This window comes from Loxodonta africana, chromosome 2 (genome assembly GCF_030014295.1).
Source record: "Loxodonta africana isolate mLoxAfr1 chromosome 2, mLoxAfr1.hap2, whole genome shotgun sequence".
In the NCBI taxonomy this organism is placed as follows: Eukaryota; Metazoa; Chordata; class Mammalia; order Proboscidea; family Elephantidae; genus Loxodonta; species Loxodonta africana.
This window is the reverse complement of record NC_087343.1, coordinates 119,989,952-120,014,951: the sequence shown is the minus strand read 5'-3', so window position 1 is coordinate 120,014,951 and position 25,000 is coordinate 119,989,952. Positions and strand designations below refer to the sequence as shown.

Genomic DNA, 25,000 nt, shown 5'->3' with positions numbered 1-25,000 from the left:
CCAGCTTGGCACAAATGTACTCGTTTCACTTGTTTTTTGGGGGTCTTTGTTGTAAAGAGGGCTCGCTGGAAGCGACTGTCTATTCCGCCATCTTGGCTCTGCCTCTAGAATATGTTCTTTATAATCTCTGTTATGCAATTGAGCTAGATGTTCCCTGAGACCATGGACCCCACAGCCCTCAGCCCAGCAATTCCCTCCTTCATGGAGTTTGGAAGTATCTGTGGAGCTACCACGGCCTTGGCCTTGTAAAGGTTGTGCTGGCTTCCCCAGTATTGTGTACTGTCTTACCCTTCACCAAAGTTACCACTTATCTATTATCTATTAAATGTTTTTCTGTCCCCATCCCTCCCCTCCCTTGTAACCATCAAATATTGTTTCTTTTTTGTATGTAAACCTTTTCATGAGTTTTTACAGTAGTGGTCTCATACAATATTTGTTCTTTTGTGACTGACTTATTTCACTCAGCATAATGTCCTCCGGATGCATCCATGTTATGAAATGCTTTTCAGATTCATTGTTGTTCTTTAGCGTTGCGTAATACTCCATTGTGTGTATGTAACACAGTTGGTTTATCCATTCGTCTGTTCATGGGCATCTAGGCTGTTGCCATCTTTTTGCTATTGTGAACAATGCTGCAGTGAACATGTGTGTACATGTATCTATTCGTGTGATGACTCTTATTTCTCTAGGATATATTCCTAGTGGGATTGCTTGATCAAATGGCATTTCTATTTCTAGCTTTCTAAGAAAACGCCATATTATTTTCCAAAAATGTTGTATCATTTTGCTTTCCCAGCAGTAGGGCATAAGATTTCCGGTCTCCCTGCATTCTCCCCAACATGTTATTTTCTGTTTTATTGATTTGTGCCAGTAATGCCAGGGTGAGATGGTATCTCACTGTGGTTTTGATTTGCATTTCTCTCATGGCTACAGATCATGAGCATTTCATCATGTGTCTGTTGGCTGCTTGAATGTCTTCTTTGGTGAAGTGTCTGTTCATCTCCTTTGCCTATTTTTTAATTGGATTATTTGTATTTTTGTTGTAGAGGTGTTGATTTTTCTTGTAGATTTTAGACATTAGACCTTTGTCTGATTTGTAACAGCCAAAAATTTTTTCCCAATCCGTAGATTCTCTTTTTACTCTTTTGGTGAAGTCTTTTGATGAGCCTAAGTGTTTAATTTTTAGAAGATCCCAGTTATCTAGCTTATCCTCTGGAGCTTGTGTGTTGTTGGTTGCGACTTGTATCCTGTTAATGCCATGTATTAGGGCCTCTAGTGTTGATGCTATTTTTTCTTCTATGAACTTCATGGTTTTTGGCTTTATGTTTAGGTCTTTAATCCACTTTGAGTTTGTTTTTGTATAAGGTGTGAGGTATGAGTCCTGTTTAATTTTTGCACAGATGGACATCCAGTTTTGCCAGCACCATTTGTTAAAAAGACTGTCTTTTTCCTATTTGATGGACTTTGGGCCCTTGTCAAAGATCAGGTGACCTTAGGTGGATGGATTTACATCTGAGTTCTCAATTCTGTTCCATTGGTCAATGTATCTGTTGTTGAACCAGGCTGTTTTGACTACCGTAGCTGTATAGTAGGTTCTGAGGTCAGGTAGTGCGAGTCCTCCAACTTTATTCTTCTTCTTCAACAGTGCTTTACTTCTCCGGGGTTTCTTCTCTTTCCATGTAACGTTAATTGTAAGTTTTTCCATCTCTTTAAAGAATGTTGTTGGTATTTGGATTGGTATTGTAAATCACTTTGGGTGGAATTGTCATTTTCACAATGCTGAGTCTACATATCCACGGTATATTTTCCCATTTATGTAGAACTCTTTTGGTTTCTTGCGGTAGTGTTTTGTAGTTTTCTTTGTATAGGTCTTTTACAACCCTGGTTAAATTTATTCCCAAGTATTTTATTTTTTTAGGGGCTATTATAAATGGTATTGTTTTCCCGATTTCCTTTTCGACGTTCTCTTTATTGTTGTATATGAAGCCAACTGATTTTTGTATGTTTATCTTGTATCCTGCAAGTCTGCTGAATCTTTCTATTAGTTCCAATAGTTTTCTCATGGAGTGTTTGGATTTTCTTTGTATCATATCATTCGCAAATAGGGACAGTTTAACTTCTTCATTACCAATTTTGATGCCCTTTATTTCTGTTTCTTGCGTTACTGCTCTAGTTAAGACTTTCTTGTTCTTGTTCTCAAGGGGAATGTTTTCAGCCTCTCTCCATTGAGAACAATGTTGGCCGTTGGTTTTGCATAGGTGCCCTTTATTATATTGAGAAATTTCCCCTCTATACTTATTTTATTGAGAGTTTTTATCAGGAATGGGTGTTGGACTTTGTTGAATGCCTTTTCTGCATTGATTGAGATGATCATGTGATTCTTTTCTTTCCTTTTACTTATGTGGTAGATTACATTGATTGATTTTCTAATGTTGAACCATCCTTGCATACCTGGTATGAATCCTCCTTGGTCGTGGTGTATTATTTTTTTAATATGATGCTGAATTCTCTTGGCTAGAATTTTGTTGAGCTTTTCTGCATCTATATTTATGAGAGATATTGGTCTGTAATTTTCTTTTTTTGTGGTGTCTTTGCCTGGTTTTGGTATCAGGGTTATGCTGGCTTCATAGAATGAATTCAGAAGTATCGCTTTCTTTTCTCTGTTCTGAAATAGTTTCAGTAGTACTGGTATAAGCCCTTCTCTGAATGTTTGGTAGAGTTCTCCAGTAAAGCCTTCAGGGCCAGGGTTTATTTTTTTGTTGGGTTTTTTTTTTTTTTTTTTTAATTACCTTGTCAATCTCTTCTCTTGTTATGGGTCTGTTCAGGTTTTCAACATCATTTTGTTAGTTTAGGTAGGTCACGTGTTTCTAGAAATTTCTCCATTTCCTTTAGGTTTTCAAATTTGTTGGACTATAGTTTTTCATAATACTCTGTTATGATCCTTTTTGTTTCACTTAGGTCTGTTGTAATGTCCCTCATTTCATTCCTTTTTTGGGTTTTTTGTGTTCTGTCATGTTTTTCTTTTGTCACTTTGGCCAGAGGTTTGTCAATTTGTTGATCCTTTCAAAGTTTGTTGATTCTTTCTATTGTTTTTCTCTTCTCTATTTCATTTATTTCTGCTCTGATCTTTATCATTTCCTTTCTTTTGATGGCTGTGAGCTTCTTTTGCTGTTCTCTTTCTATTTGTTCAAAGTTCTGTAACTAATGTTTTGATTTTGTCCCTTCTTTTTTGATGTGTGCATCTAGTGCTATAAATTGACCTCTGACAACTGCCTTTGCTGTGTCCCAAAAGTTTTGATATGATGTGTTTTCATTCTCATTTGATTCTAGGGACTTTTTAATTCTGTTTTTGATTTCTTCTATTACCTAGTGGTTTTTAAGCAGGGTATTATTCAGTTTCCATGTAATTGGTTTTTTTTGTTGTTTTTTTTTTTTCCTTACTCTGCCTGATGTTGATTTCTGCTTTTTTGGCATTGTGGTCAGAGAAGATACTTTGTATTATCTCAGAGTTTTGGATTTTGTTGAGGGTTGCTCTGTGGCCTAAGATGTGGTCTATTCTGGAGAATGTTCCATGGACATTGGACAAGAATGTGTACTTTTCTGCTATTGGGTGGAGTGTTCTATATATGTCTATGAGATCGAGTTGGCTGATTGTGCTCTTTAGTTCTTCTGTATCTTTGCTGCGTGTCTTTCTAGATGTTCTGCCTTTACTGAGAGTGGTATGTTGAAGTCTTCTACTACTATTGTGGAACTGTCAATTTCTCTTTTCAGTGCTGTTAGAGTTTGTTTTATGTATTTTGGAGCCCTGTCATTGGGTGCGTAGATGTTTATTATGGTTAATTAAGTCTTCATGACGGATCATCCTTTTAATCATTCTATAGTGCCCTTCTTTGTCTTTTATGGTGGATTTTGTTTTAAAGTCTATTTTATCTGAGATTAGTATCGCCACTCCCGCTCTTTTTTGGTAGTAATTTGCTTGATATCTTTTTTTCCATCCTTTGATTTTTAATAAATTTGCATCTTTTATTCTAAGGCGTGTGTCTCTTGTAAACAACATATTGATGAATCCTGTTTTTTTTTTAATCTATTCTGTCTTTCTGTGTCTCTTTATGGGTGCATTTAAGCCATTTACATTCAGTGTAATTATTGATAGGTGTGAGTTTATTGCTGTTATTTTGTAGTGCTTTTTTTTAATGTGGTGCTAATATTTTCTTTGTTCCTCTTACTCTTCTGTGCTGAGTTCCTTTTGTTTGCGGATTTCTTTTTCATTTCTTCTGTTTTTATTGAGATTTCATGTTTTTCTTCTTTATTTTGATGAGTAGGTTTCTTAACTTTTTTTGTGGTTACCTGGAAATTTACCCTTATTTTCCTAGGTTTGAACCAGTCTATTATTACTTGGTATCACCTTGGCGTCCTCTCCATTAGAAAGTTCTATACCTACACTGTTTATTCCATCCATTATTGTTCTGGCATTGTTGTCATTTACAGATTAACTTCTCTGGTTCCCTGTTCCAATTGTTTTGGTTTTGGATAGTCCTTGAGAGTTCATTTACTAGGTTGGTATCTGCCTGGTACACTCTTGTATCCTAGATTCAGACTGTGGTCTGATATTGTTTGTTCTCAGACTGAAGGAGTCCCTTTAGTAATTCTTGTAGGTTTGGTTTGGTTTTTACATATTCCCTTAATTTCTGTTTATCTGGAAATGTCCTAATTTCACCATCATATTTGAATGAAAGTTTTGCAGGATGTATTATTCATGGTTGGCAATGTTTTTCTTTCAAGGTTTTATATATATCATCCTATTGCCTTCTTGCTTGCATGGTTTCTGCTGAATAGTCAGAATTTAGTCTTATTGTTTTTCCTCTGTATGTGAATTTTTTTTTTTCCGTGCTGCTCTCAGGATTCTTTCTTTGCCTTTGGTTTTAGCGAGCATGATTATGGTATGCCTTGGTGTTTTTCTTTTGGGGTCTATCCTCTGTGAGGTTTGTTGAGCTTCTTGGATGGTCAGCTTTTCATCATTCATGATAGTAGGGAAGTTTTCTGTCAGCAATTTTTCATTGATCTCTGTGTTTTCTGTTTTCTCTCTCCGTTCTGGAACTCTGATCACTCACAAGTTTTTGCTTTTGATTGTATACCACGTAATTCTCAGGGTTTCCTCATTTTTCTTTGTTCTTTTTTCTGATTTTTCCTCAGAGTTGTATCCCAGTGTTTGTCTTCAATTTCACTGATCCTGTCTTCCATCATTTCAAACCTGCTCCTCAGTCCTTCTATGACAGTGTCCATTACTGAAATCTTGTTGTTTATCTTTTGGATTTCTAATTGATGTTTTTGTATGATTTCTAGTTGTGAATTTATTTTGTTCCTGTATTGTTTTCCTGAATTATTCCACTTTTTGTCTGTATTTTCCATGACTTTGTCTGCCTTTTCCATAAATTCGTCTGTTTTTTCCTCTCTTTTCTCTGCTGTTTACTTCAACTCTTAGATAACTCTGAATATTAGAGATTTGAATTCCCTGTCAGATAGTTCTAGTGCCTTTTCTTTTACTGGAAAGGTGTCTGGGGTTTTATTTTGGACACCTACTGGAACTATTCTTTCCTGTCTTTTTATATGTTTTAATATTGTCTGCTGTCTTCAGGACATTTAGTAGTTTTTTTCTTTGTTTCTCATTTGTAGATTTGTTTGTTTAATTCTGATTTTTGTTTTATTTGGTTATGTCTGGGCAGGCAGGCTGTGCATTTTTGTTGTTTGCTTGTCTGTAGTCATGGTACTTTTCACCTTCTTGTCCAATGGGTGGGGCCAGTCACTCAGCTATGGTGTAGCAGAGCAGGTCCATCTGAAGGGGAGGGGCTGGGCTGGGTTAATTGTGGCACATACTACGGCTGACAGGGTGGGACAGGAATCAGTGCTGGGCAGGTTCCAGTAGGCCATGCCTGTGCTGGTAGGAGGTGTGATGTTCAGTACACGGTGCAGGTAGGCAGGAAATGGGGGCATTGTGATGTATGGAGCTAGTATGAGTATGGGAAAGAGGAGAGAGAAACAGAAGCCAAAAATAAACGAGAAAAAAACACAGACACACACACCCCCCAAAAAAAGTGCGCAAAGGGAGCTTGCCATTGGAGTGGAGAGATGAAAACCTGAAAAATGGAGAGAAGCAAAAAGGAAAAATTGGGGGGAAAAAAATAGAAAAGAGAAGTCCCCAGGGATCCCACCAATGCAGCTGCAAAGACCAGGGGAGTCTCCCAGGCTGCGCAATATAGCCTGGCTATAGGAGGTATAGATATCACACAGCACCAGGTATTCAGGAGACTGGAAAAGAAGGTAAGTATAGACAGATGAGAACTGAGAAAAGAAGAAAGACAGAAAGAGAAAAAGAGAAGGAAAAAAGAAAAAGAAACAAACAAAAAAGCAAAGACATGCCCCCAGGGATCCCACCTACATGGCAGTGCAGATTGGGAGAGTGGCTCCTAGGCCGTGTGGTGTAGTCTGGCTAGAAGGGGATCCCAAGCGCAAAAAGAGAAAGAATAGAAAACAAACAGAACAGAACAAAGCAAAGCAAAACAAAACAAGCAAAAAAAAAGTCCCAGGGATTCCACCAGTGTGGTGTCGCCGGCAGGGGGAGTGGATCCCCAGTTGAGTGGGTCTTCACAGCCTTTCAAAAAGAAGCAAAGATGGCACACAGAGCCAGGTGTTTGAGAGAAAGGAGCGGGGAGGTTGTGGGAGTCATGGAAGAAACCAATAGAGTCAGAAAGATACTACACCAGCTCAGGGACCTGGCTAGTGTGGATGGGCAAATCAAAGTGGCCACAGGCAGAAGTGGTTGCCTCCTGGTCAAGAAACTGTAGCTGGCAGGAAGCAGGAGGCTGAAAGGGGAGGGGAAAAAGAGTGGGGGTTACGAAAGCATGTATCGCTTGTTACTGGGTGTTTTGTCTTCTTTTGGGAACTTCGCGAAACTGCTTCCCCATACTCCCTGTCTACCAATCTGTGATGTGGGTGGGGGTGAATTCAAGTGGTACAGATGCTGCATTTCCCAGTGGGCTGAGCCGTAGTAGTCAGCCAGGGAGCTCCGAGATAGAGCGGCAGGAAGAGGATGGGGGTGGGAAAGGATGTATTGCTGGTTACTGGGTGTTCTGTCTTCTGCTGGGAGCTCTGTGAAGCTGCTTTCTTCTGCTTCCTGTCAGCTGATCTCCAGCAGGAGTTCAAGATGGCTAATCTGTGCTGCATTAACTGATAAGGTACCTCAGCAAGTATCTTTCCTCGCTCTCAGTCCTCTGTCAGTTTCTTATTCCATTCAGTGTTTAGCTGAGTTCTTTATCTCTTCATTTGACACTTCAGGTTCCAGGAACGATGTTTGTCTTTGTTTTACTTAGTTTTTTGGGTCTTTGCTGTGGAGGGATGGCGTGGTGCTTCTATCTGTGGTGTTATGTTGGCCAAAAGTCTCTCTATTTCATGATTTTTTGATTTGGCCAGTAATGCTGGGGTGAGATGGTATCTCATTGCCTGTACAAGATTTCATGGTCAAGATAAGAGTTAAGGACTTATAGATGATGGATTTGTAATTTCTTTTTTCCATGTATCCTCCTATGACAAGCATTGGGATCCATACACGTCATTATAATTTTTCTTCTTTCCACGTCTAAGATGGTGTTTGCCTAAAGGTCTTGAACATTGAGAAGAACTTGATCACTCTGATACTCCACCACTTGCTGTTAACCTTCCAAAAAAAAAAAAAATTTTTTTTTTTTTTCAGGCTGCCAATTGCATGGTCAGGGTGCATGGGTGACTTAATTACAGCACTCTACAAACACAGGTTGGGGGTGGGGAGGAGAACGGCGGTGCAGAAATGCTTTCCACAAATGTTGTCTTTAAAAAAACCAAAACCAAACCACAGATGCTGAGTCGATTCTGACTCATAACCACCCTATTCTTAATTATAAAAGGAAAAGATTAAACAAGGTATTATTTTATTTCTCATGTTGGATACTTACATGTATACCCTGCCTTATTGCAGGACATTTTAAAAAAGATTCGTAAAGATATATAAAATATAATATGATACCAAAAATTAAAGTGGAGTTAGGGTAGAGAGGGTTTTAAAACAAAACAAGATGTTTGTGTGTGGAAGGATGAGGGAATAAAATAGAGACAGGATCAAGAGTAAAGGAGGATACAGACTTCTTTCCTTCCCAAAGAAAAGAAACATTAACTGAACACAGAAATTTGAGATCAGGCTTTTGTTCATGACTATTTTATCTAAATTGGCTTATTTTATCTAAGTTGGTTATCTGTGAAAGAGGCAAACTTGAGCATAAAGTTAAATCTATGTGTTTGATCCTGTCTGGAAATCAATACCCAGTTCTTAAACAGTGTGTTTCAGGAAAGGCAGAAGAGAAAATCACCAGAAAGAATATCCCAACAAACATAACTCTGGATCATGGAATACGTGGTTACTTCAAAACCTTTGTCTAGAAGAAATGGTAATGTATTTCTCAGATACTTCTTATAAATACATTGAACAATTCTGTATCAGCTCTATTTTATCCTATCCATTTCTATCCCTCTGTGTAAATACTATTTTAGATTTATAACATGCACACATTAAAGGCACAAAATTGCCAGAGCTTTCAGTTTTATTTTACTACATTGACATTCTTTACTTTTTGTTAAAATTTATTTCTGAATTATGAAAATGGATGATGTGGTATCTTGATCTTTTAATTATCTTTGTATTTTGGACTTGCCTGTTACTGTCAAGTTGACCCCGACTCATAATGATCTTATAGGACAGAGTAGAATTGCCCCATAGAGTTTCCAAGGAGCGCCTGGCGAATTCAAACTGCCGACATTTTATGTAATTGATGGTTTCAATTCTCGGAGGTGAATTAATACGTGAACACAGGAAATCATTAGAAGCAAACTTAACTTTTAAATGAGCCTGTGGGGAATAGTGTCAGATTTTGCAACGACATTGATTTTGGGATATGATATATATATATTTTTTTTCCTTTTACAAACCTACATAAACAATGAGGAGGGAAAGCAGGTAAGGCGTGAGAACAACTCATGGTACAAATGGGAGTACCGTACATGATAAATAGATACTTTAGTTATATTCAGCAGGAAAGAGAGTGAGAGATGCAACTAATTTGCATTATGCCTGCATTGGTGGACATTCCCATTAATGCAAATGTAGACAAGTATGTCATGTTGTGATTCTCACTGTTTTAGTTATCTAGTGCTGCTATAACAGAAATACCACAAGTGGATGGCTTTAACAAACAGCAATTTAGTCTCTCACAGTTTAGTAGGCTAGAAGTCCAAATTCAGGGCGTCGGCTCCAGGGAAAGGCTTTCTCTGTCGGCTCTGGGAGAAGGTTCTTGTTATCAGTCTTCCCCTGGACTAAGAGCTTCTCTGTGCAGGAACCCCCGGGTCCAAAGGACAAGCTCTGCTCCCAGCACTGCTTTCTTGGTGGTACGAGGTCCCCCACACTCTGCTTGCTTCCCTTCTTTTTTTATCTCTTGAGAAATAAAGGGTGGTGCAGGCTGTACCCCAGGGAAGCTCCCTTTGCATTGGATTAGGAATGTGACCTGGGTAAGGGTCTTACAATCCCACCCTAATCCTCTTCAACATAAAATTACAATCACAAAATGGACAACCACACAATACTGGAAATCATGGCCCAGCCAAATTTATACACACATTTTGGGGGTGGACATAATTCAATCCATGACACGCTGTCTCAGATATTCTCAGTGCAGGAATCCAGGGCCCAAAGATGCGCTATTTTCCTGGCTCTTGTTTTGTGGTGATATGAGGTCCCCAAGTCTCTCTGCTTGCTTCTCTCTTTAATGTCTCAAAAGAGATTGGCTTAAATCACAATCTAATCTTGTAGATTGAGTCCTGCCTCATTAACATAATTGCTGCTAATCCTATCTCATTAACACCATAGAGTCAGAATTTACAACACACAGGAAAATCACATCAGACGACAAAATGGAGGACAATGCACAATACTGGGAATCATGGCCTAGCCGAATTGATACACATATTTTGGAGGGACACAATTCAATCCATAATACTAGCCATCTTCCAAATGTAGAGTTCATGTAGGAAATATCCTATTTTGAATCTTGCATAAGAGTCCATACTTCCCAGATGGCAGGGATTAGGTGGTGGGATTATCTTCCATGCCAACAACCTGCCAGCCATGGAGTAAGTGAATACACCCTCTCCTCACTTCATGGTTAAGGTCCAAAGACCAGGTCATTATGCAAAATCAGTGTTATGAGAAAATGGAGGATGACCACATCAGATCGCAAAATGGAGGACTGCATCAGTACATAACTGCCAAGTTATATCATTACATAACTGCCAATTAAATCATTACAGAACTGCCAAGTTATGAGTCAGAATCTAATTGACAGCAATGGGTTTGGGTTTTTTTTTGTTACATCATTACATAACTGCCAAGTTTCCTCATTATCTGACTGCCAAACCACTGAGAATCATGGCCCAGCCAGGCTGACACATAACTTTAACCATCAAAGCCAGGGCTACTCTCGCCTTGCACCCTTGCATTCATTACTGACAGATGTACATTGTTAATGTACAAAACAGCTGGATAGTAGATTTTTTACTATTGTCATGAATGTGAAATGTCAGATAACAAGATAGTCAATAAGTGAGGAGGAGGTTTTGAAGATAGTGGGTGGCATAGCAGATTGTGCTGGTGTCACATATAGTACCAGCATATTAGCGTTGCCCAGGTGTGTGCTGGAGGTGTTGATATGGTAGTGATTCTTCATGAACGTAGCTGGGGAGAACTCCATGGACTGGTTTTACCTTGTCCCAAGACATGTGGGAGATCCTCAGAAATGCAGACATGGTTAAATGAAGATGGATGTCTGAATCAAACGAGAAAGGAAGTGAAGTGTAATAGAAAGAATACTGAGCTACCTTTTGCACCCCCTCCCTAGAAAACACACACATACGTACACACACACACACGTGAAACCAAACCAGCTGCCGCTGAGTCAATTCTGACTCAAGGCAACCATCTTGCCCAAGACATTATCATTTAACTTCTTTAAGTCTGGATTTTCTCTTAACTCATACTCATGGCTTGTCTCTCTACATGAGAGAGCAGGCATCCTTAGAGTAAGTTTTCATAATTACTATAGAAATAACCTGAGTGGACTCGCTCAGTGATACAGAGCAGCGGCTAGTATGTTTGATTGTCCTGATTGAAAGCTGCAGCGGGGCCTTTCAAACTCCACAAAAAAGAGCTCTCATAGATTCCCTTGGTGAGTAGAACTGATTACTTGGAAGAGCAAGCTGGTTACTTGGACAGCTTGATGGGTGAAGATGCCTCCTGAGCAAAGGGATCCAGATTAAACGTTATTAGAGCTCCTGGATTGAGATAGTATTCTCAATTCTCAATTCTGCTGTCGAAAGTAGAGAATAAAGGCTCCAAAGAGGAACTTGTCATAATGAAACGGGAGTCTTGGCAGATGATTAAGCTAAGAAGTTCCTTGGAATCCTGGAGAAGGCTGATTCTGGTACAGTGAGCAGTGGAGGTTCAAACCCCAGGGCCAGCTGCCCTAGCATAATGCAGATTTGGGGAAACATGTCTGAGCATGTAAGCATGGACTTAAAAAACCATGACGTTAGAACCAGGACCAAAATTCAACATACAAAATAACCTTTTATCCTTATTATTTTATCTCCATATGCTTTTTGTTTATGAAAAGATAATTTTGGCACTCTAATAATATTTAAACTCAAGGGATTAATATAATAAGTAAAAAAATGTACATAAGTCTAAAATTCTATTATTGTATTATGAAAATAAAAGTAACTTATCAGCTAACTTAAACATCTGATCTGTACATTCTTGGGCAGACTTGGCACACAAAAGTCCTAAACCCTTGGAATGTTTGGATAGTTAAAGAACAGATGTTATCAGAATGACAGCTTGTTATTCTGTTCTTGACATGTACTTACATGTACTTTCAGTTTTGCCTGAGATTTCTCAATAGAACACATATTTCTAGACATGTTTTGGGTATGCCTTGAAAGTGACCAAGATGCTAGTTATATGTAAATATTTATTCAAAAATTTAAAGAAGAGAGAGAAGATGATTTTCTTACTGCATGCTAGACATATTTCTTAGGTTTATTTTACTTTAATAGTTTAGTGGGTAAGCTCTGTGAAGGCAAATTTTTTTTTTTTTTTCCCACTGCTGTCCAGTCGATTCTGACTTCTTGTGACCCTGTAGGACAGAGTAGAGCTGCCCCAATAGGGTTTCCAAGGCTGTAAATCTTGATAGAAGCTACCACATCTTTCTCCCATGGAGCGGCTGGTGGATTCTGACCACTGACCTTTTGATTAACAGCTGAATGCTTTAACCACTGTACCACCAGGGATGCTCAAATATTTATTTAGTGAATAAAGCTACTTCTAAATGTATAAACTGCTAAAAATGTAAAATGTTTTCTCTGTTTTATATGAGTCACATTCCCTTCCGGAGCAATGAATTCCGTATTATATCAGCGTCCCCGATATTTATGTTCCCTCCCTGTAAGGATGTTTGTATCCCTGATGTTTGCTCATGACTTATAGTAAATCCTTGATGTGGTAATTGGGGGAACTTTTGACTTGCTTTGGTCAGTGGCACTTGAACAAATATGTGATGTACATACACTATGCCCCACCAGGAGCTTTGAGAGTCACTGCATGCTTCTGCCAACTCTCTTGCTCTTTTCCTCTGCCACGAAAAAGGCATCTCTCTGATAAAACCAAACCAGCTGCTGTCAGGTCGATTCCAACTCATGACAACCCCATGTGTGTCAGGGTGGAAATGCTCCATAGGGTTTTCAAGGCTGTTACCTTTTAGAAGTAGATCACCAAGCATTTCTTCCAAGGTGAATTTGGGTGGATTTGAAGCACCAACTTTTTAGTTAGTAGCTGAGTGTTACTAAGATGAACTGAGATGTTTCAACAAACAGATGCAGCACTGGAGGTGTCCACTCGGTTATGCCAAGAAATTTGGAAGACAGCTATCTGGCCAACTGACTGGAAGAGATCCATATTTGTGCCCATTCCAAAGAAAGGTGATCCAACAGAATGCAGAAATTATCAAACAGTATCATTAATGTCACATGGAAGTAAAATTTTGCTGAAGAAAATTAAAAATTGGTTGTGGCAGTACAACGACAGGGAACTGCCAGAAATTCAAGCTGGATTCAGAAGAGAACGTGGAATGAGGAATATCATTGCTGATACCAGATGAATCTTGCCTGAAAGCAGAGAATACCAGAAAGATGTTTAGCTGTGTTTTATTAGCTATGCAAAGGCATTCGACTATGTGGATCATAACAAATTATGATGACATTGTGAAGAATGGGAATTCCAGAACACTTAATTGTGCTCCTGCAGAACCTGTACATAGACCAAGTGGCTGTTGTTCAAACAGAAGAAGGGGATACTGCCTGGTTTAAAATCAGGAAAGGTGTTCATGAGGTATCCTTTCACCATACCTACTCAATCTGTATGCTGAGCAAATAATCCTAGAAGCTGGACTATATGAAGAAGAAAGGGGCATCAGGATCGGAGAAAGGCTCGTTAACAACCTGCAATATGCAGATGACAGAACCTTGCTTGCTGAAAGCAAAGAGGACTTGAAGCACTTACTGATGAAGATCAAAGATCACAGCCTTCAGTATGGATTAAACCTCAACATAAAGAAAACAAAAATCCTCACAACTGGACCAATAAGCAACATCACAGTAAACAGAGAAAAAGTGAAATTGTCAAGGATTTTCATTTTACTTGAATCCACAATCAACACCCATGGAAGCAGCAGTCGAGAAATAGAAGTCAAACAAGATATTGCATTGGGCACATCTCCTGCAAAAGACTTCTTTAAAGTGTTGAAATGCAAAGTTATCATCTTGAGGACTAACATGCACCTGACCCAAGCCATGGTATTTTCAATCGCCTTCATTTGCATGCGAAAGCTGGACAGTGAATAAGGAAGACTGAAGAAGAATTGATGCCTTTGAATTATGACGTTGGCAAAGAATATTGAATATACCATGGACTGCCAGAAGAACCAACAAATCTTTCTTGGAAAAAGAAAGGACATTCTGCTTGATAAGGAAGAGGGTCAGTGAAAAAGAGGAAGACCCTCGTTGAAATAGATTGACACAGTGGCTCCAACAATGGGCCCAAACCTAAAAACGATTGTGAGAGTGGCGCAGGACTGCGCATTGTTTTGTTTTGTTGGGCATAGTGTCGCTATGAGTAGGAACTGACTTGATGGCACCTAATAACGAGCTGAGTGCTTAAACTTTTTTTCTACCCAAGGACTCCTTATATCTCAGATAGGGGCTCCTTTTTCAGCCTGGTTCCTGGAATGAGGATAAGTGAACTTGTAGTTGCCAAATTGTAACTTGAGTGAGAATTAACAGTTATTGTTGTAAACCAGTGGGATTAGATGTTTGTTTGTTATCTCACCATAACTGAGGAAAAGCTGATTGTGTATGAATTGTGGTGATATGTGTAAAACTAGCTTATAAAAATAACATTTTATTTTTTTTACACGTAATTTGTATTTCTTAGAACTAATAAAGCTACATTACAGAAAGTGAGGACTGAGCCATAAGGTTCTCAAATGATAAATATCCTCTGGTTTTTTTTCATAACTTTAAGATTTTCAAATTATTCTTGTTCTCAGCTGTGTGCCCAGGAATGAAACAGAAAAAAAGCTCAATAGATGTTTGATGCTTGAATGAATGGAGGTTAATTTTTATTTTGCCTTTTTTTTTTTTTTTTTTTTGTGAAGGGTAATTGTAGGAATAAGCCTGTGGGGAATGCCAGGCTTTGCAATATCATTGATGGATCTTGGGATCTTGGGATATGCTAGTTTGTTTGTTTTTTTTTTTCCTCCCTTTTACATACTTACAGAAGAAATGAGGGGGGGAAGCATGTGTGGCTGACATCAGAAAGCATACCTGATATTTTCTGCTGCCAATTCAATTTCTGACTCTTTTTTTTTTTTTGTAGAATCCCTGGGTAGCGCAAACGGTTAACTTGCTCGACTGCTAACCAAAAGGTTTGAGTCCACCCAGCGACACTGCAGAAGAAAGGCCTACCGATCTATTTTGCAAAAAAATCAGCCATTGAAAACCGTGTGGATTACAGTTCTACTCTGACACACATGGAGTCACCACGAGTCGGAGTAGCCATACTCTTTATGGCCTTTAAGGAACGGTTTATTTTTGGGAAACAGATATTTCACTTTTAATTTCATTTTAATTTGATTTCATTACTTTCAATTTAATTTACTTATTTCATCAGCATATTCATGAAGAAACCACTATGTGTTAGGATTGTCAGGATAAAGTATGAGATGTACTTTTAAGGTTTTATCAGGTCTTCCTCAAATTCCACATCCATTTGGTTTATTAATCCAAAGTTCTCAGCAAATTTTCATACCCAAGATGATCTGCTACAGGCACAATCTAAACTCAGTCATCTTTAATACAATTGGACATTTCTTGTCATGCCCTCCCCTACAAGAAGCATAGCTAGTGGGAGGGAGGGTAGGAGAAGAGGTAGCAGGGAGGGGCATAAACACACTGCATTCAGGAGCACATTCTTGAAAAGTAGCTTTCTAGTTAGACATACTTTTATGGATTGAATTGTGCCCCCAAAAATATCTGTCAACTTGGCTGGACCGTGATTCCCAGTATTGCCTGATTGTCCCCCATTTTGTCATCTGATGTGGTTTTCCTGTGTGTTGTAAATCCTATCTCTATGATATTATTGAGATGAGATTAGTGACAGTTATGTTAATGAGGCAGGACTCAATCTACAAGATTAGATTGAGTCTAAAACCAATCTCTTTCGAAATATTAAAGAGAGAAGTGATGTAGGGTAATGCTATTCAGCTATATGCATCCCCTCCGTAATGGAATCAGCTTTGCTGTTCCCCAAAGCACACTGGGGATGAATTTGGGATAGACTCCAGCAAAGGTACAAGGTCGGGAGTGGTATGACTGGGCCAGCAGCCAAGGCCAAGGAATGTCTTAGCAACAAGAAGGAAAACATCTGGGCCTGGACGTGAAGTCCCTGAGAACTCTGACTATGCAAGGACGTGGGAGAAAAACAATAAGCCTTGGACCCAATGGTCTATAAACTTGAGTCCTTGCTAGGTGGTTGCGGAAAATACTCCAGCCAACTGCCACCGGAGAGCAGCTGCTTGCCCGTATCAGTAAGTTTCCCTGAACTCATGAATCTGGAAAGGCCTACGTGTCAGTTCATTGGATTATCTGCCATGATGCACAGTAAGGGTCTTTCCTTGCCGGGGATGTCCCCCGACAAGCGAGCAGAGAGACAGGGGACCTCATACCACCAAGAAAAAAGAGCCAGGAGAATAGTTTGTCTTTTGGACCAGGGGTCCCTGCTCGGAGAAGCTCCTCGACTAGGGAAGATTGATGACGAGGACCTTCCCCCAGAGCCCACAGAGAAAGAAAGACTTCCTCTGGAGCTGGCACCCTGAATTCGAACTTCTAGCTTCCTAGACTGTGAGAGAATAAATTTCTGTTTGTTAAAGCCACCTTCTTGTAGTATCTCTGTTGTAGCAGCACTAGACATCTAAGACACTTGCCAAGGAAATGTTTTGACATGAAGGCTGTTTTGCAGTGCTAAAACATTTTACAAGAAGCAGTGGGAAACATGTCAGGGTGCCATCCCTTTTACATTCTCACTTCAGCACACCCACCATCCCAGGTCACAACTTCAGTTTTTTTTGCCATGCTATTAGGGACTGGCTTCATTTTACTCATCTCTACCTTGCTTTAAATTGCTCCTTAAATCAAAGCTTAACTTCTCTCTTTTTGGCCCTCAGAGAAATTGTAGCTTTCAACAGCAACCACACACACAAACAAAACCAAAAACAAACAGAACAAAACAAAAACAAAACCCTTACTCGACTAGCTCACAGAATGGGAACTAAAGATGTAGGGTGGAATTTTAGGTCGGTTGATTCATCTCCTCAATTATGTAATTTAAACCTCAGGTTCTTTCCATCTTTTTTCTCTGCCATTCACAGTGTCCGTTCATCGTGAAGCTGGTCTTAGAGCAATTGCCAATTGCAACTGCCACCGCGTGCTTTTTGTTCACATCTTGTGAGAGGGAGACTTTACCTGTCTATGACCCCTCTTAAGAGTGAAGAAACGTTTTTTAAGGTGCCCTCCAAAAAACTTTTACTTACTCTTCATCACCAGAAGTGGTCATGTTTGTGTTACTAAACAATCCCTGTATCAGAGGAATCCAATGTGTTCTTGGTTTTGGCTTGGTTACCTCTACCAACTCTAAGCAAGGATATTGGGAGCACCCAGACTGACTTAGACTAATCAAGGCCCACCCCAGGGCTGGGGTCAATCTCTGTACTCCATGGGTCAGTTACCATTCAAGTTAATTTGACTTGTGGCAATCACATGTGTGTCAGCAGAACTGTGCTCCACAGTGTTTTCAATGCTGATTTTTCAGAAGTAAATTGCCAGGCCTTTCTTTGGAGGTGCCTCTGGGGGTATTTGAACTGCCAGCTTTTTGTTTAGCAGCTGTTTGCATGACCCAGAGACTCCTAATTGGTAGAAGTTGTTAATTAAAGCTATCCAGTTTTAAATTTATTTCTTTTTAGTAGACAATATCATAATATTATTTATGAAAGAGTGTGTAAGGTGTGCAGTGGAAAGTGCCAAAGAAAGAAAACTATAACATGCTGAAGAAGTCCAAAGAAACACACTTCTGTCCTTCAAAATTTCATTGCCTGGTTCCAAGGTTTTCCGGTTTTGAAAAATTTAATTACATTGAACTTTAGTGTAGTTTTCTTACGCTTGGGGCCTTACATTTATTATGTACTTTAATTCTCATAATGACCTATAATATTTAGGCAGCATCATCCCTATTTTAGAGGTGCAGAACTTGAGACTGAAGAAAGTTCATCAACGATCATGCTCATGTGAAGACTATTATCCTTGTACGCAGGGATAAATAACTTTTGCAGAGTAATAATCAGAGCAATTTCATTAGCTAGTAGTCTATATAAACACTGGATATCATAAAGCAGTGATATTTAAAAAATATATTTAAAAAGTGTATTTAAAAAAAATAGTGCATTTAAAAAGTACAATGCCAGAAAGGAGGCATTCTTAAAGTTTCACCTACAAAAAAAGCATTTGAGAAAAGTTAGTGAGGCAGATACAGTTAACTGTGCTGTGGCTGAACAAAAGAGCTGTTAAAAGATTACCACCTAGAAGTTGGGTAAACAGGAACCACACCCTGTCTTGAGACAGGCAGGGTTAGCTGTGCTGGTGGAACAAAAGAGCTGTTAAAAGATTACCGTCTAGAAGTTGGGTAAACAGGAACCACACCCTGTCTTGAGACAGGGTTAACTGTGCTGGTGGAACAAAACCCAGAAAAGATTACCATCTAGAAGCTGGGAAAACAGGGACCCAACTTGTCAACATGGGATAAGATTGAAATAACCCATGAATTACTATCTCCTTTTTTTTTTCTTAGTGTTTTTCTAGTCCCCTCCTTTACAGGCATGTGCAAAAGAACAAAGTAGTGACTGCTGTTTAACCTTCCTTAGCCCTCCGAAGACGGCGATGTAGTGCTGAAGATCAAGTGAGCCTACACTATATCCCATAATAAGTGATGCCAAGGGCTTCCAGCTGAGAAAACTCCATTTTGAGTATCAGCAAATTCCATCTTAGATTCCAGATGAGCCCCCCTCTGCAACCTAATCAGCACACACAGCCATTCTGAGAAGTATCCGCCCCTCGAAAGAAGCCTATTAAATATTCATTACTCTATTGTCTCCACCGAACCCATATAAGCCCTAATCTTGCTTCCCTTTTCCAGTCAGTCTTTTGGAGAGGCTTAGATCCTTGCTAACTCCTTTTGCTTGACTCAAGCAAAATGAAGCTTGCTGAAGATAGTCTTTTGCTTTTATTCTTACCCGGGAAAAGACAAGGACCCTTTGTGTCAGACTAGCATTTAGTAACATTAGTACAAAAAATAATGGAAAGGGGGGGAACACTAGAAAATTGAGATCAGCTTGACGTATTCTCTGGTATAATTCTCAGATAATAGGTTTGTAAGATTTTAGAAAGGAATGTAACTGAGATATAAACAATTTTTTTTTGATAAGTTTATTTAATATATAGATTTGGGGGATGAGATAAGCTTACCATGGGTTGACTTCAATAAAGCATTTGACAAAATTCCCCTGAACTTTATTTTGCTATGGATATAGTGAGAAAATGGAGATTGGGTTATGCAAGGTTACAGTAAACTTTTTTCTTTTTTTTAAACAAAGAACATGGAAAATGACTCTATCAGCCTATAGAGGTGCTTCTTTTGAACATCAACAGAACTTGGTAGTGTCTTCATCAACATTTTATTAGTAATTTGAATTAAGCCATAAAAAGTTTATAAGGGAGAGCTATGTAATTAACAACAGAATCAAGATTAAAAATCTCAATATGATGGAACAATGGGATAAAAATCAACCAGGAAAGCTTAACAGGATATATGTGAAGTCATGTTTTTAGGTTATAATTAATTACACAAATACTGTAGAAGTCTAAAACAGAAAATGTAACAATACGACAGTACTAAATTAAGCATGCCTCCATTTGGACCTCTTCCTACAAGCTGCTCCCTTCCTCACATACACCCTAATATGATGTGCTATATACAAGAGACACATCTAAAATAAAGGGACTCAGAAACGTTGGGAATAAGAAAAGTATATATATTTTGCCTGGTAAATAAAATACTGTCTTAGTCATCTAGTGCTGCTATAACAGAAATACCACAAGTGGATGGCTTTAACAAAGAGAAATTTATTTCCTCACAGTAAAGTAGCGTAAAAGTCCAAATTCAAGGCATTAGTTCCAGGGGAAGGCTTTCTCTCTCTGTCGACTCTGGAGGAAGGTTCTTGTCCTCAATCTTCCCACGGTCAAGGAGCTTCTAAGGCACAGGGACCCTGGGTCCAAAGGACACGCTTTGCTCTCCGTGCTGCTTTCTTGGTGGTATGAGGTCTCCACTCTCTGCTTGCTTCCTTTTCATCTCTTGAGAGATAAAAGGTGGTGCAGGCCACACTCCAGGGAAACTCCCTTTACCTTGGCTCAGGGAGGTGACCTGAGTAAGGGTGGTGGTAAAATCCCACCCTAATCCTCTCAACATAAAATTACAATCACAAAATGGAGGACAACTACACATGGCCTAACAAAGTTGGAACACTTTGGGGGGGACATAATTCAATCCATGACAAATATGGACATTTTACAATGGTAAAGGATACAATTCTCGATAAATAAATAGCTCTTATGAATTTTTAGGCATTAAATAAAAATAGTATCTACATTTAGAATGCAAAAACCTCAGGGACAAAAGGAAATACAGAGTTATAGCGGCAATACCCATTGTTGTTGAGTGAGTCCGACTCACAGTGACCCTACAGAACCGAGGAGAACTTTCCAAGGCCGTAATCTTTATGGAAGTAGACTGCCACATCTTTCTCCTGATGGTTTTGAACCGCCAACCTTTTGGTAAGCAGCGAAACGCTTAACCACTATGCCACTAGGACTCCAGTAGGAGACTTTACTCAGCTCTCTCAACCTACTGCTGAAGGAGACAAAAGTAAAGACAAAGATTATGAAAATAGCATAATTAACAAGATAATCCCGATAGATAAACATTGTTTTTGACTTACAGCAACCCCATATGACAGAGTAGAACTGCCATAGGTTTCCTTGGCTGTAACCTTAACAGATGAAGATTACCAGGTCTTTCTCCCAGTGATCTTCTGGGTGGGACTGAAACACCAGCTTTTTGGATAGCAGCTAAGAACTTAACCTTTGTGCTACCACGGCTCCTTCAACAGATATATAAATTAGAATTTGCAACTTTCCATTAACCATGGAACATTTATAAAACTGATCATATATTAGCTCACAAAAAAAACCTTGATAAATTTCAAAAAATATTTTTTGTTAGGTGCCATTCAGTAGGTTCCTACTCATAGTGACCCTATGTATCACTGTCCGGTTCTGTGCCATCCTTACAATCGTTGTTATGCTTAAGCCCATTGTTGCAGCCACTGTGTCAATCTGTTACCAGAGAATAGCCTCGGTTCTTATCTTCAGTGTAGGAAAGAATTCAAATACTGAGACATATAGTGCCAAGTGAGCAGAGGTTTATTAGCAAGCAGAGGGTTAGTAGCGAAACTACACTTGACTAGGGAGCGTCAAGTGGTCTACTCAGGTAGAGAAAGAATCTGAGCGCTCGATAGTTGTTTTCTTAGGGTTTTATACCCTTCTTGTCTCTTATCTCTCCCTGTTAATGTTTAACAGTCAAGACAGGGACCCCTATAAAGACTATTTCCTTGGCTTACGGTTTAATTACCAAGTTAGGGACCTTATCAAGTTAGGGACTTTATCAAGTTAAGGAACCATATAGGGATTGTTTCCTTGGCTTAAAGTTTAACTATGTAGGAGCCATCTTATTGAGGAATGTCACCACCCCCTACCTCTTCCTTTTCCCGAGTGCAAGCTCTCCCCTTCCCCCTTACAAACCCATCTCGTTGTAGGTCTTCCTCTTTTTTGCTGACCCTCTACTTTACCAAGCATGATATCCTTCTCCAGCGACTGATCCCTTGTGATAAAATGTCCAAAGTATGTGAGACATAGTCTCATCACCCTTGCTTCTAAGGAGCATACTTGATGTACTTCTTCCAAGACAGATATGTTTGTTCTTTTGGCAGTCCTGGTATATTCGATATTCTCCTCCAACACAATTCAAAGGCATCAATTCTTCAGTCTTCTTTATTCATCGTCCAGCTTATTTTATATTAAGCTACCTATGAGATATATAAACTACACGACGTTTTACAGATAAAGCAGAAGACTCAAAGAAACTGTATTTAATGGGATGATTTGGGGCAGATTCCTTCCTCCCCAGTCCTTCATTCTTCTTAGGGGAAGAAACAACAACTTCAAGAAACCTTTTGCAGTTATGTCTCTCCACAGTTTCATGAAATCCACAGTGAGTGAATCCCTGATAAGATGAAGTTAATAAAGTGTGGCTTTTACCACCGACTCTGCACAGGAAATTAATGAACACTCAGTGCTCTAGGAATCCCTGGGTGGTGCAAATGGTTAATACTCTTGGCTGCTAAATGAAAGGTTGGAGGTTGGAGTCCATCCTGAGGCACCTCAGAAGAAAGGCCTCAAAATCTACTTCCACACACATAGGGTTGCCAGGGCACCTGGGTTTTCTTTTGTTTTTTTTTGGCAATTTCAGATTCGAAGCAATTTCCATTATGATTGCATTTAAGGCCCTGGGCCAGGTCTTTAGAGGAACATTTTTGGGAAGGGAGCATGTCCTTACTTCCCCAGGGGCAAAGGAAACTGCCTATTCAGCTACACTGAGTTTCTCCTGGGTAAGGGAGGGCTGTGTCTTATTTACTTTTATATCCCTAGTACAGGCTGAAGGATTGGCACACAGTAGGTGCAAGGATAATGTAAGCTTCCACTTACCTTTTGGCAGCTAAGACAGGCTTAGGGACATTGACTATCCCCTTTTCTATCATTGCTCAGCCCCAGCCCTCAGGGCAGTGGAGAGGGAAAAGTTTCCACAAAGGAATAATCAGTATATTCCCATCTTCATTTTTTAGGCTGGGATCCGTGGCTAGTGTTACTCCTCCCATTGGTGTTCAGAAGGATTCTGAGTGGAGAAGAGTGAGAGGGTGCCCGTGGCTCTGGCTTGTAGCAAGCATCCAAAAATAGAAGAATGGATTTGACATCCTTTTCTCCCTTTGCATCCTGTCTCTTCCAGGTGTGCAGTAAATTCAACAGGGGAATGACGTAATTTAAGGAAAGGACAATTGGAATGCATCCTGATGCTAACCAGTTAACCAGTTGCCCTCAAGTTGCCTTTGACTCATGGTGGCCCCATGTGTGTCAGTAAAACTGTGCTCCATTGAGTTTTCAGTGGCTGATTTTTTGGGAAGTAGATATCCAGGCTCTCTTCCGAGACTCCTCTGGGTAGACTGAGCCTCCAGCCTTTTGGTTAGCAGTTGAACACTTTACCCATTTGCACCACCCAGAAACTCAATCCTGAAGCTGCCCATCCCCAAATATTCTCTCCCATAGGCAGGGCCCACACACACAAAATAAGGAGGATGTGGTCAATGGGCTCCAAGTATGAGGTGAGATAAAAACCTGAAGATAAGGGACATCCCTCAGGAAGGTATGTGTGAAAACTGTCCATTAGCTACATTAAAAAGACTATTCACAAGAAAGTTAAGAGAATTATTTTATTAAGAAACATAGTGTCAATTACAAAGCAACATGTACATTTTAAAAAGTGCTTACAAAATAAATTAAAAATATATTCCATAAGTTAAAAAACATATACTATTTTAGCTATAACAAAAATACTTCTTCAGGATCTACTTGCACATACCACTTATCTGTTAGACAAATTTTAAAACTTGGCTTAATGTTTCACAATATTTTACTTGAAAATTCTTTCAAATTAGTTCATTGTATTTAAAACTATTTATGTGACCTCTTTAGCTTTTATTTTCTTCTTTTGTAAGCTTTTAGAGTAAGAACACAAGAAGTATCATTACATGTAGAAGAAATGCCAGTCTTTTAAAAAGATGGCGGTTCAGCACTACCATTGAGTTAAACTTTTTTCCTTTTTCAAGGGAAAAATGTCCTCTACTACACTCTTAGATTCTTCCCTTGAGTAAAGCTTCTGCAGTTCCAGCTGAAAATTACTGCCATTAAGCCAGCGGCCTGGTCATCCATGCTACATAAGCTTTCCCTCACACTTGAGAGATATTATTTCTCCCACATTATGTTGTGGTTTAGATGCCATTGACTCACTTCTGACTCACGGTGACCCGGTGTGTGCAGAGTAGAACTGTTCCATAGGCTGTGACCTTTCAGAAGCAGGTCACCAGGCCTGTCTTCTGAGGTGCCTCTGGGTGGGTTTGAACCGCCAACCTTTTGCTTAGTAGTGGAGCACTTAACTGTGTCACCCAGGGACTCCTGCCTGCACTATAAACCTACATTAAAAAATAAAAGGTTATAAAAATAAGTTAGAAAACCCTTCTGTAATTAAAAATAACTACTGGTGGTCTTTTAAACGTCACAGTTATATTTAACATTCTAGGTACCTAATAAAGACGATTTATTTTACTGCTGTGAAATAGGATTTGTTTTGTTTCTACAAAAGTCGGCTGAAACGGCGCCACAATGCTATTAGCTGTAAAATTTTTTTCTGGCATCTACTCGTTGTGACTTCTCTTTTCTTTCTCTCCTTCATTGTCTGGGTATTATTTACCTGCAGAATAGGAGAATAAATGGTCAAAATGAATTTACACTATCTGTAACCATTGTCTTCTCTGTGCAAATCCATCTTTCGGTGTGCCCTCAGTACACCTGCTCACTGTATACCCATCCATGTTTTCTCCAGAGGAACACCCTTCTGTCCACCTACTCTTGCTTCAAGGCCAAGTACCACTTCCTCAACAGACCTCTCCCAATTGCTCAGACCATTCTTCTGGAAACTCTCCCAGAACTTAAGTGTGTGTCATTTATCTTGGCACTCACTCATACATTATTTTTACTATTGCATCATAGGTATCACCCATAACACTGAGCACATAAGAAATGCTGAATATTTATTAAATGACTAAATAAGTGAATAAATTAATGATTTCATTATCTCCTGGACAAGATCGTAAGTTCCTCAAGGACAGGACCTATCTTATGCCTCCTTATAGAAACCACTGAGTAACCTATTCTATTGTTTGAACCCAAAGTGCAGCCCTCCCACACACCTGTATGTGCCATAAACCAAAAAAACCAAACCCATTGCCGTTGATTCTGACTCATAGTGACACTACAGGAC

General features: G+C 39.3%; 1 protein-coding gene and 1 long non-coding RNA gene across 2 annotated transcripts in view; one reads left to right on the top strand and one right to left on the bottom strand.

Moving 5' to 3' along the window:
• The first annotated feature begins 6,697 nt into the window (after nt 1-6,697).
• Nucleotides 6,698-22,665, top strand: LOC111750618 (uncharacterized). The gene is made up of 3 exons (XR_002785728.2): nt 6,698-7,232; nt 8,365-8,474; nt 15,065-22,665. It is a non-coding gene; the product is annotated as an uncharacterized LOC111750618 (long non-coding RNA).
• A 1,612-nt stretch (nt 22,666-24,277) lies between these two features.
• The window catches only part of TSLP (thymic stromal lymphopoietin), a 51,873-nt gene continuing 51,150 nt past the window's right edge, over nt 24,278-25,000 (bottom strand). Inside the window, 1 exon segment of the mRNA XM_064279699.1 lies at nt 24,278-24,430. Coding sequence (XP_064135769.1) covers nt 24,278-24,430 — 153 coding nt within the window.